A 13,179-nucleotide genomic window follows, 5' to 3' on the forward strand; every position below is an offset into this window, starting at 1 on the left:
GCAAGCAGGTTTGTTTGGAGCTGCCAGCTACTTGCACAAAAAATGGCATTGTGTGCCTGCCCTCCCCATCAAAAAAAAATTGCGCCGCTTTCACTGACTGAATCAGCTGTGCAGCAATCACAAACTCTACCAACACTAAATCTGTCAATTCACAGCAGGTTTAAACATTAAGAAACAAAACACTTCCTTGTTCTAGTCTGAAGCCTTCCCATTGATACCATCTTATAATTTGGTAAGGGGGCCTTCTCTTGCAACAAATTTAGTCATGTATTTAGGAAGTCAAATCTATGACAGTCCTAATTATGCCAGCTATAGTCAAAACAGGAATCCTAATCCAATTTCCTCGTGTATTTAAGTTGGTTCATATACTGAGCAAGTTTAAACTCATCACTTATGTTGTTAACTTTCATACTAAGCCAACATCCTAAACTTAAACCTTAGCCATCCTCACTCACTGTCCTCATTACAATACTGCTGAATGAAGACAATGAGGTAGGCTGTATAATCTCACAACTCTCAATGTCATTGAAAAATATGAAGGAAAACAATGTCAATAACTAAAACAAACATGAAATTCTTCATGTTCATTAGTGATGCTACCACATCTTAGGCCACAAACACTTAGGTTGTCTTGTACTAGCATTTAAAACTATACACTGTACTAGGGCTGTCCCCAACTAAGGATTTATATAGTCGAATCAGAATAGTTAAGATATTCAAATCATGTCTGTTTTTGTGCATGGCGATTACGAGCCGAAGCTAAACTGAGGCATTGTTGACCATTTTCTCTCTCTCACCTGCCATTCACCGGTCTTGTGCAGAGTTTTGGCCGTGCTGCCGACAAGTGCATGCACGTCGCGGTTCATCGCGGGTCTATTTCAAGTAGCTGGCTATTTAAAAACGATATAATATTCTTTGTGTGGTTCATCAATCGTGATAAATTACCCGAAAGTCATGCGAGGTGCAGACAACTCGGCACAACACTGAAGCGCCGTTTCTTCAGCAAGTTTTCCTCCTGCCACTACATACACGCTTCGCCTACACATGCACACTGATGACCCAGGGTTAGGGTTACAATTTTGGATTTAGGGTTACAATTTTGGATTTATTCACGCACTTTTAATTTATTCGAAGTTTTTTTTTTCTTTTTACATGTTTATTTACAGCATTAAACGTTGATATGTTTATTGTATTAAGCTGTATATTAACTTTTTGGGAGAAAACTGGTAATTCTACGTAAAATCAGACGTTGAGCACCCTCATATCGCCAAAATGGCATGATCCTTGTTTCTCTGCGAAGCTTCGACTGTGAGATTGACAGTCGAATCAGGCTCCGCCCACCGAAGCATCGAATCTTCGACTATTGGGGGTCAGCCCTACACTACATGCATTATATGGTATATTTGCCAAACTGTCACTGCACGAACATCACTTTAAATGTAAAGCTGTAGGATGAGACATTACTATCGTTACCTGACCTAATGTTATTCAAGTATAAACTGGTGATGGTTGTTCATATTATAACAAAGCTATAGTCAGGATCATTGACCTTTCACATGAACAAACAGCAGCTGAAGTTTTTGGAACAATATCTATGTAAAAAAGAAGTGTACTGCTCTAACGCAATTTGGTCCTGTACAGATGCAACACAGGACATAGACAATGGAAAATCTGTGTCATTCATTTGCACTATACAATGGTATTGCCTTCCTCAAACACTTTAAATAGTGCTCTCCTTGTCTGTGTCTTTGTTTTTGGCAATGTTGATGGAGGCGTGTCCATTGCCCACGCTGTTACCCTCCAGTCCATTTTCTTTGGCCTGATTCCTCAGTGCTAACTTCTTCTGTCTCTTTACAATTTTGTAGTAGAGGCCTACCCACAGCATGTTGGCTAGGAAGTAGAGTCCAGTAATCAATCCCATGAACGTCATTCTGTAAGTAAAGTACAGTGGAATAGGTTAAGTTTTGTGCATAAGTGCATTTATTTGAAATGCTTAATCTGAGGTCTGTGAAAACTGAAATGTGTAATAAATGTAACAATCCAGTAGAAACTTTAGAAATCCAATGGATATACTGTATGTATGTTTTAAAACACCTCTGAAGCTCATTAATTTTTTTATAATGTGTTACACAGTACAAAGTATTCCTCGTTCATATATTTGTTAGTTAATATTATGTGTCTGGTTTTACTGTACCTAAATGCGTTAGCATCATAGAGTCTACATGCTCCACGGCCTCCACATTGCTTGGTACCCCACTTCAAACAGGTTTGGTCAATCAGTGCTCCAAAATATATTGGAGGTGGTATGCCACCTGAAAACACAGTCACACGTGCTTACACATTAAAAGAGCCAAACAGTAATTGCATTAATCATTGCTGTCGGTATAAGAATCGCTCTGTGAGTTAAATACAATTTACAGTAAATAAAACCATAAAATATTTGGTACTCACCCAGAGTTCTTACTATCAGCGTTTGCATACCCAAAGCCAGTGACTTCAGGTCTGGCTGTATGGATCTGGAAGATTAAATATCATATCAGCTTTTTAGCTTTAAGAATACACAAGCTGCATTACTAACTATAATAGTGTTACAGGAGCAGCTCACACAAAGTCCCCATTTTGATGCTTGCTGCCATAAAATCACTTCATGTGTCAAAAATCAATAAGACACTGCAAGGCGTCCTTAACACCCAGCCGTAAAAGCTTGTGTGTGTCTGACCTGAGCAGTACGATGTATCCTGGCGTGCCCCCACAGGCAGAAATGAAGGACCCCACTACAGACAAAGCCATGAAGATTTTAAATATATGATCACAGTCACTCTTCCTGGGGCACTGGCCCAGCACCGTGGACATGTTCATGATTGGAGTCATCATCTCCCCAACACAGGTACAGTTATGAAACACCTAAAAAAACACAAACAAAAAAAAATGTACCTTTGACTGGGCTGTAGGTGGGTTGTGCGCATTTGTTCTCTTTTCTTTTCACATTTGCCTCTTTGAGAAGAGTTTGGTTTCCAAAATTCAAGTACTAATTATCAATTTATATTTGTCTGATATGGATTCCTGAGCACATTCCTGTTCCCAGAGCAACATCTCCTTTTGATATGAGTGACCCAATGGTGGTTTCTCTCATGCCACCCTTTGGAATAAGTACTCCTGAGGCTCCAAGAATAGCAAAATTCTCAGTATTTGGTATAGTATGTCTTCCATCCAGTGCTATGATGAGGTGTAATGAACATGGTAGTCTCTAGGAGCTATATCAACACTGATAGTATGAGATTTATTTTAGATCACTTTGTGATGTACAGTCTACAAGTAATTGTTTGATAATGTAATGCATCATTTTGGGGACATTTTTAGGAATCTTCAGACTTCCCACAGAGAATTTGCCCAAATCAAAGCTTGGATTATGGGCTTATACTTTAAATAAATAAAGTCTAAACATGTCCATCTGGTTAAAATTAATTCTGGTCTTTTAAGGCCACTTGTCAGAGCAGAAAATGGTATCATTGCTGTGTCCCTCCCTTTTTTCACCTCTTTTTCTGTACGATTACTCAGAGAAAAATAAACACAATATATGACTTTGCGAGACTTAAAACACAACCATTTAGCAAGAAGTTTCATGAAATGACATGTACAAAGAGCTGTTGTTTGCCTGTGTTATGCTGAGTGTGTCGCAATCTACCAGTTGTATCTGTTTTTATGAAGGAATGTAAGTTGCCGTCTTACAATTTCCTTGCCAGTGCCGGTGGATGTCCGACAGCCAGCCAGGCAGGGCGAGGCATATGTCATTCCGTTGTAGGAGCATACTGGATCCCAATGCTTGATTGAGCAGGAGCAGCCCATGTTGCACTGGGACAGCAAAGTCTGTTGGTTGTAGGACACTTGAGGAGCCCTGGTGCACACAGACATGAAGAGACACATGAGTAGGGGACATTGGTCCAGTGAGGCATTAACTTTCCAGGGAGATCATTCTAAACTAATGATGAAGTAAAAAAACGTGTCAGTTGCAAACTTTGCCAGTAATTAAGCCAATTTTCTTTCTTCATATTTTGAAGTAGTTTGAACCAATAATTTGGGAGAAAATAACGTCAGTCTGCAGAAATATTAAAAGCAAAAAACAACCAACATCAAAAAACCCCAAAACCTAATGTTAGGAAACTTTGCAATGCACCTTTAACTACTATTTTCATGCATGCCACTTACCCCTGATATGAGACTGTAAGACCTCCCACCTCTGCATTGTCACAGTGGATGAAGACCTTAACGCAAAACAGGCAAAAGGACCCGAGGGAGGCAGCGATTGACACCCTGGCTGCTCCGATGACACCCAGCTTGAAACGTTTCAGTATAAAACCTCCAGTGATGATGCCCAAAGCTACTGCTGGCAGGTTTAGTATACCTGGATGGATGAATAAATGGACTAATGAACGGACAGATGAAATGGAACCACACACTGGAGATTCTATAAAATGAAAATGGCACACCGATCACAAGGCCACACGTGCCATAAACATTTGGTAACACAAGCACGGGAGCTTTTGAAGGGTAAGAATATAAAGGCACTTAGTTATTGTCTGCTAAATGCCGTAAATGTAAATGAATTGGGGAATTGGGAGACAATGTCATAGATGCCTTTGAAGATATGTTAGACTGTTATATTAGTTTAGCCCTCAACTTTTTTCATCTAATGTACTCCACAGCCCCATCCTTGAAATCAAATACCTCTTTCATCCACACAACCTGTTATGTTCCAAATTCATTAGAAATAATTTGAACTATGTTTTTATTACATAAGTGGATTGCATTGCAATATTTTTAACAATATCCATCAACTGCTAAGTTTGCATCAATACCACTTGGAGTGGCAGAAACTGGACATTTCTGCCATTTATCTATAACCATCAACATGTTACTTTCAACAAACTGTGTCAAGTGGCCATTACTTTGAGTTAATTATTCTATCCAATTTTACTATTGACCCAATACCTTTAGCTATGTAGTCCAAAACCTATTGCTTTTAGCTAACTATTTTAATCATTAACCAATACCTTTAACTATTTTAACTATTTATCAATTACTTTTAGTTATGTTTCAACCATTTGTTCATTCATTTGCTAACTCAAGCACTCTCATTTGCAACATTCCTCAGGTGTTGCAGCTGCTCTAATGTGTGGATTTTTTAAATATCTCATTCTTTCAAAAAAAAACAACAAATATTTGAGCTCCTCCACAACCTTTCTTCATATCAAATGGATTACAAGTACCCCGGGCTGGATCAATTAATGACTACATTTATGGTGGCTTCATGTGCTGATAAGAGACTGTTCCTGACATAACCAACCAAACAGTGCATTCGAGAGCTATGTTGTGAGAAAGTAAAATCCATAAGACATAATAAACTTTGTCCATTAAAAATGGTTATTTTTAGAAGATAATTGTTGCTGTTCCAATGTTACATGTCACAATAGTAGGTGATTGTAGACAAATTACTTTAAAATATGAATATTCCAACTATACCACTGTCAGCTAGCCAAGCTAGTAAACAGTCATAAAAAGCTAAATATAGCTCAGGGTGCTATGTTACAGAAATACACAAAAGAGCCCACAGTGGGCTACTAACTGCATACATTTTAAGTCGACTTAATCTCTCGCAGTCACACTTCCCTTTAATAATATCATTGTTTCAGCTGCTTTGGGCTACAAAGTGCAGTGAATGCAGAATGAGTGGGGGTCAGTTAATGCTCTGTACCTATGAGGAAGATGGCCTTGGAAGCTGATTGGCCATAGACTTGCTCCAAGAACTTTGGCTTGAAAGTGATCATGCCTATGAAGCCGTTGACAGCCACCAGGTAGGTGAGGATCATCATCGAGTAGATGCTGTTCTTGAAGAGTCTCCTCAGAGATGGAATGAAATCTGGTGAAGAACAAAGCGCAAAGAGAGATCACAGCAAAGTACTTTTATTGAGTTAATGGTAATGTTGAAAATGTTCTATTTTATACATATAATTTATGTACATATACTACATCTATAAAAATTCACAATGCAAATTATCCACATATATTTAGTAATGCATAGTTATATATTTTTATATTTACCAATATTACCTTATCCAACACATTTTTTAATTTAACTGGCACACTAATTTTCTTGGCATTTTAAGCATGTTGTCTCCATGAGCTTCCGCATCATATATTCATGAAACAGCATATTACATAACCTCAATTTAATTCATATTTTTTGTTTTAGATTAAATTTTTATTGTCTTATTTGAACCATTTTGTTATTTTTATAGTTCTCTTTTGCAGCTTTTTGGAAATAATACCACTTTTATATTATAATTTACAAAAGTGATTATTTCGTTGGAAAGACTGCTAAATTGGTCTGATAATGTTTTGCAATGTATTATGGCTTGACTGGGTCTTAGCTTAAGTAACATTTTTCTGGGCCAGACATGGTTAATGATTAAACACAGAGTGACCCACTGGTTAGTGTATAACATTTTTAGATGTTTAGGGCGTTTTTTTGTTTTTTTCATTATTTATGCTGCTACCCATCTTGGCCAGGTCACCCTTGAAAAATAGATTCTTAATCTCAATGGGTTGAATAAAGGTTATAATAAAATAATTTTAAAAATTAGTGCTAGTTAAAAGCATTATTATTATTATTAAGTAATTTTTTGGTCAAGGATTATATGATGACAGGTCCTTAAATGCATCATATTGCTTGATGGCGTTTTTTGCTGATGCAAGCACTCGGCTGGTACCTTTAGCCAACTCCTGGAATGAAACAGGCTTCTCCTTCTCCTCATGATCCTGGTTATCCTCTTGCAGGAAATTCTCATGCTCTGCCACTGTAGCGAGCTCTGTGCTTTTACTCTGCTTCTGCCCCTGCTTGGGCAAAGACTTGGGCAGGAACCAGAATGGGATACTGGACAACAGGATCACAGCGCCAGTCACTATGAAGCCCAGCCACCAAGCTCCCACCCAACGAGAGTCCTTGTAGTTGATGGAGATGCTGTCTGGGAGAGGGAAGACGAGCAAAGACAGCACATTATGAAGGAGGTTGTGTTTATAGGACTGTCTTTGCTTACCCCTTATTCTTTTCGTCATAACATCTTAGACACAGCTTAGCAGGAGGATAGAAACTGTCTCTCTTGCTGAGGGACTGTCAATGGCTCTAATCCATACAATAGTGAACTAGTCCTACAGTGTCAACAGGATGAATGTTGGGAAATCCTCTCTGGAAGATTTGTAACAACAACCTTGTTATGTAGGTTCAAAGGGAGGAAAACCTGTTTTGCTGAAGAGAACTTTGATGCCACATTTCAACAGAGGGGTTATGCGTAATAGGACCGCACGCAGCCTATTACTCGATATTTGTCTATCAATCAAGGGTAATAGTGACTTAAGGGTAATAATACAGGAAACATTTTCTAAAAAACAGTACAGTCTGCACGTTGTGCCACATTATCACATCTATAAGTTCAATACCTAAATCCACAAATCCAACGTCCACGTAGATCTTGGCAAGGAATGACCCGAGCATAAACCCAAACATAGGTCCTAAAATTCCCACAGTGTGGATGCAGGCTGTCAAATGGAAAAACAGAGATGTATTCTTATTATGTGGCATTTATCAATAGGATAGGCACGCAATAAAGCAACAAAACACCAATACTGGGACAGTGAGTAAGTTAGCAGAGTAAAATATCAGTGACTGAAGATGGAAAATAATGTAGGCAAGCTCTGAAGCAGCATACAGTAACTAGCCCAAACAGGAAACTATGTAATATAGTATAAACTATCACAGGTGTAAAGTGTGTAAAATGAAATAAAACGGACGGTAGAAAGTAAAAACGAACAAACCCAAATAGAAAGGAGTGTTCTCTTCTCTGGAGAAGTCATCCAGGTAGGACACACCCAGAGGCATGATGGGAGTCTCTCCAATCCCACGCAGAATGTTTCCCAGGAATACATAGATCCACAGGGACGAGCCGGCTGCCTTTTCACAAGCTGAGGGAGGCAAACTTGACTGAAACTGGAACGCAATATTGCAAATTCTTTCGAGAGCATTGCTCATCTCCTGCTTCTTTGAAGTGATTTAAGTGTCATATCCAACATGTGACTGAAAACGTAAATCTGAAAGATCTAGTGTGAAATGCAGCGAACGTGTTAGTCACATACCTTTTCTGGCCTCTAAATCAGGCGTCTCGTCTGCAACAAGAGTGTGGTTGGACAGACAGGGCAGGGTGCTCTCAGTGCTGTTGACATCTGTACGATGAGACATACTGGTCTCATATTTATACCTGGGAAAAATTGAGAATTATTACACAATGGTACATTTTAAGATTTTTTTCTGAAATTTACAGATACAGCATATTAAAAGACCACAAAAAAGTTCAATAGTGAATGCATTAGTGTCTGTAACATGGCATGTGGAGTTTTAGACTATACGTTTGAATATTTTTTGGAGGCAGAGGTACATAGTAGATTGATCATTTTACAACAAGATTAAGATGTAGTTCCCTTTATGCTATTCATAAAAACATCACATACAAAAATATATATATCTATATATGCACACAATAGATGGGTGAATGAATAAGTCAAAGAAATAAAATAATTTTACATGGTGGAGTGCTGAGGATGAATTTAGGAGTCTCAGACTGGGGGAAGAAGCTGCTCTGGTGTCTGGTGGCACGACAGTGAATACTTCTGTATCTCTTGCTGGACTGCAGCAGCGTGAACAGGGTGTGGCCATGGTGGGTACTGTTTTTTTAGCATCCTATCTTTAGGCCTACAGCATGTCACTCAAGGAAAACATGCCACATGTTGAAACGTACTGTATGTGTCCTTAAATACAAATATCTCCTTAACAACAGCAGGGCTGAATTAACATATGGACAAAGCAGGTAAAAGCCTCAAGGCCCCAAACACCCAAGGGCCAAAAAAGGCCCAGAGTTTAGAGTTTTAACTTTTATTTGAACTCATATTAAACAACATCGTATGTGTTGCTAAAGTTAATAAAATTACTGTAAACGCATTTACACAGAGGAAACCTGTGTGTGCATGTAGTTTGTATAGGTGACTCAATAGCAGATTTTTTGCCCTTAGGCCCCAAACAGATTATTCCCACCATGTGCATACTGGATTAAGTGAAATTGCTGCAATTTCATCATATTATATACCTCATGTCTGACCTTCAGTCTAATATATTGTACCTAGAGTTACACTAGTCATTTGACTCTTCCCGCTGTAGTTCAATTAAATGTCAAGAGCTTCTGCCTCCAAGAACTGATTTTAATTAAGAATCTGTGTCATTACTGCTATATATACCATTACACACAGTATTATATAGTACATATTACAGTATTATATACAAAATCTGAATATCAAGAAGATAAAGGAAACGGTGTACTAACAGTCCCTGTAAGAAGTGAGGCAGGGCTATGAGGAAAGATCCAACAGCCATGATCAAACAGCCAATCGCGATCAGCCTTGGACGATGGAGTTTAGCACCAAAGTAGCTCACAAAGGTTATTACCAACACGTTGCCTGGGAAGGAGAAGAATTAACAAATAAGTTAATGAATCATTGGCTTAAAGGAATTGGTTGACATTTTGGAAAATGTACATATTTACTTTCTTGCAGAGGGTTGTGTGATTAGATAGATGCTACTCTAATGTCTTTATGCTAAATATGAGGCTAGAGTCAGTAGACTGTTAGCATGACTTAGCATAGCCTTGAAATGGGGAAACAGCCAGCCTGGCTCTGTCCAAAAGCAACAAAATCTGCAAACCAGCACCTCCAAAGCTCATGAGTTATCATTCATTCGATAAGTCATTTGATAAGTTTACATCTAATTTATTAAATCCACAGATTTTATTTAGTTGTCTATGGACAGCGCCAATCTAGTTAGACTGTTTCCAGTATTTGTGCAGTTCACTGGCACTATAGCTTCATATATAGTGTACAGACATGGGTGGGATCAATCTTCTCATCTTTCTCGGCAAGAAAGGGAAAAGGTGTATTTCCTAAAATATGAAACTTTTGGAAAACAAACAAGTGGGAGGATTAGTGCATTCATCCACTACATCAATCCAATATTAATTTGGCATTTTCAAAATAATTATTTAGAATACCGATATGTGATGTAGCAAAAAAAAAAAAAAAAAAGACAGACATGTAACTGTCCAGAATCTTTCCTAAAACTGCACGTACCAATTTCAAAGCTGCCATCTATAACCCCCATGAGGGAGCTGGGGATATCGAAGCGCCTCTCGATCTGGGTGATGGAGCTCTTCATATAGGCTCCACCGAAGGCTTTAGCAAAGTATACACATGCCATAGAGAACAGGAAGAGCTGGAGACACAAACAAGCTGTAGGGTTAAACTGTTCTCTAAAACAAGAACAGTAATTGTTTTTAATTTGATTTGATTATGATACTGATTTTCTCAATCTTTAAATTGTGAACATGAGTTGTAGCCTATTACCTTGGTAATAATCTCTTCTCAAAGGCTTCAGAGTGAGAGGATTAATCTACTTTTTTTTGCAGTTCAGTGGTGCAATGAAAGGTTTTGGAAGGAGTTTTTTTCCCCAATACAAAAAGGACAAAAGGCTATAATTGCATCTTACACAAGTGTTAAGGGAAATGGTGAAGGACTAGTGTCACAACTCTCATAATAGATTAGGCTCACACACAACACCACATTTAAAGACCTACAGTACTTCAGACCAGCTTTCAACATTGATTGGATTTACATTAATTTACATTAGAAGTAAACTAATGTAAATGAAGGTAAATCAAATCAACTAAAACAATCTAGTATAGTAAGTCTTACTCTTGTCATTTCCCATCATGTTTGTGATGGACAAAGAACATGGATTTTGGAATCACAGGAAACAAGATGTCAAATCTCTCAACCAAGCAAGTTAAACACTATATTCCTGCAAAGACATCTTCTGGAAATTAAAGGAAACAATACTTAGTGAAACCTTCTATTTCACTAATTGATTTGGAGTTATTTTGCTTTACATACTGTACAACTGTTTAATTTTACACAAGACAAGTTAATTTAATATTTTTAATATTAGTTCTTGCATGCAGCCACATCCTTGCCACAAAGTTAAAGATTAAAAAGGGATGTAAGCCTGGATGTAGATCATAGAACATTCTGTGAATTTGGTTAAACGACTAACTACTTGCCTAATAGTTAAAACTCCACAGGTAAACAAAAGGTTCCTCCAGAGTTCAATACTTTTTTTTAAACAAGCAAAGAGGTTTCGTGGTTCACTGAGGGAGACTAGTTACTTTTTACAAGAAATCAACCAAATACGAATTGCAACTGAGAGCTGATTGCTTTTTAAAATCAGAATTAAAATCGTTTCAAGATAAAGTCGACAAAGTGAACCAATAAAACACAACTGTCACATGGTATAAATATAGGTCACTGCAACCATACCACTGTTTTTCTTCCTGAAAAGCCCTTCAAGTGCCACTTTAAGGACTATCAACCTTCTATCTATACACGCGTCTGATTAACACTCATTAAAAGCTCTGTTCCTCTTCCACGAGCAAGAGAAAAAACACTTCATTCATATGGCATCAAAGTCTCAAAGTTTTAACTGGTCGAGAAAAATATGTTTGTTAATATTTTGCATTTTACTGTCTCATAAGGTGTAGCATTTGTCAGGCACAGATGATACTGACATTAGAATGTCATACCAATACACATATAGAGCTAAGGTTAAAGAAAAACAGTTTTACAGCTTTTACAACTTGGCACTATCCCAGGTTTTTAGATGTTTGAATCCATTAGTGTTCACAACCATGGATTTGTGTGATAAAGACCATACATGAAGCAGATGGCAATGTTCCCCAACACCTTGTAATGCAGGTAAAGTGTAACATTTCACTGACCTTGAGCTTGGAGCAACAAGCCTCACGTGTTTTTTTGGACTCTACACTCATGATGCTCCTGCAATAAACGGATCTGCAGAAAGAAAGACACCAATGTTACGAACACATCAAAATTTTGGGCAAATAATGTTCATTTCACCTGATTTTTCAAATAGTTTTACTCCAAAATATGCCAAATTAAAAAAATTACTTTCTTTCTTCTTACCAATTTCTTCTAGACAGATTAATATAAAGAGTTTGTCAATGTATGTAGCAGTGTAATTTTAAATTGACTGAAATAAGAAATTACCATCATGTCATACATATACCGGTTATATACACTAACACACCAGTAAAAGGTATACTTTTCCATCTTAGAGGGGAACTGTGCAAATTAATAGTGAAAAACAAGAAAAAGTAGTTTACCTGAAAAGCAGCAGTGGTCCTGTGATGGACTGGAAGGTTATGGTGATGTAGCTGTAGGCGTGTTGTACCTGGCAGGACTTTGTGCTTAAAGCAAGAGTCTTATCACAAATAAACTATAACATCACCTCTAATCAGTAACCCAGCCACTCATGTGAACTCGTTGATCATGTCAATAGAAAGCCCTCCAACCCCTCACTCATGCAGACACACACCCAAATGTGACTGCCCTGGTTGGGTAAGGTCCAATGGGATGGATGTCCTGACCAGCACCGGAAGGGTTCAGGTTCACTGAATGCAAACACACTCACAGTCTGCGCACACTCGCACATCCTCCTCTGTGATCATCATAAGCCTCCCGAGTATCCATCCTTTTGAACGCACAACAAAAAGCAGCAGCATGAAGCTGGCCAAAGCTTATTTTACAAGCCTGCTGTTTCTGTTAGTTTGCCGTTTTCAAAGTATGAAATTCTTTCCTCTCCTGGAAAAAGTCAGTTTTTGTAAGGCTGGGTGTTTCCTAGGCCTGATCAAAGTCTTCCTGTCCCATTGATAGCCACTAACAATGGCTTTTCACTGTCGCACATCACCTGATTACACTTGTTCTGAGATACTCCATACTCCCGATTAGTTCCTGACAGATTTCAAATTAAGCACACCATAGAGGTTTGAGAACATTTTGACATCAGAAATGTCAACTGCACCTCGGCTGCTCCTGATCAACATGGGACAACTTGTCAGCTGTGTTTCATATGTGTTGCAGTAATGACAGCTTATTTTAGTAAAGAAGAACAGTATTCATGTTACTGTAGGTAATACACAGAACACATTGTCAATAGTTTTCAGAGGGAATTTC

The 13,179-nt window shown here is 38.1% G+C and overlaps 1 protein-coding gene across 1 annotated transcript; it reads right to left on the reverse strand.

Moving 5' to 3' along the window:
- Positions 1–1,683: 1,683 nt before the first annotated feature.
- On the reverse strand, positions 1,684–12,492 carry LOC119917996 (solute carrier organic anion transporter family member 1C1-like). The gene is made up of 15 exons (XM_038738482.1): positions 12,330–12,492; positions 11,925–11,997; positions 10,225–10,366; positions 9,426–9,558; positions 8,188–8,309; positions 7,870–8,016; positions 7,495–7,593; positions 6,768–7,022; positions 5,753–5,917; positions 4,207–4,402; positions 3,730–3,895; positions 2,720–2,904; positions 2,452–2,516; positions 2,195–2,312; positions 1,684–1,931 (listed from the first exon to the last, which is right to left on the reverse strand). Exons 2-15 carry the CDS (start codon positions 11,973–11,975, stop codon positions 1,721–1,723), a joined length of 2,055 nt encoding a protein of 684 aa, XP_038594410.1. The 5' UTR covers positions 11,976–11,997; positions 12,330–12,492; the 3' UTR covers positions 1,684–1,720.
- Between the last annotated feature and the right edge of the window lie 687 nt (positions 12,493–13,179).

The sequence above is a fragment of the Micropterus salmoides genome, unplaced genomic scaffold (assembly GCF_014851395.1).
Source record: "Micropterus salmoides isolate LMB-PRFRI ecotype aquatic unplaced genomic scaffold, ASM1485139v1 Ms_hic_scaffold_23, whole genome shotgun sequence".
NCBI lineage: Eukaryota > Metazoa > Chordata > Actinopteri > Centrarchiformes > Centrarchidae > Micropterus > Micropterus salmoides.

Coding starts and splice junctions, on each gene's coding strand:
- LOC119917996 (XM_038738482.1), bottom strand. CDS start 11,975: ATGAGTGTAGAGTCCAAAAAAACACGTGAGGCTTGTTGCTCCAAGCTC. Junction 9,559..10,224: donor AGATGGCAGCTTTGAAATTG/GTACGTGCAGTT, acceptor TCTCCTTCCCAG/GCAACGTGTTGGTAATAACC. Junction 2,905..3,729: donor CCGGCACTGGCAAGGAAATT/GTAAGACGGCAA, acceptor GTGTTTTTTTAG/GTGTTTCATAACTGTACCTG.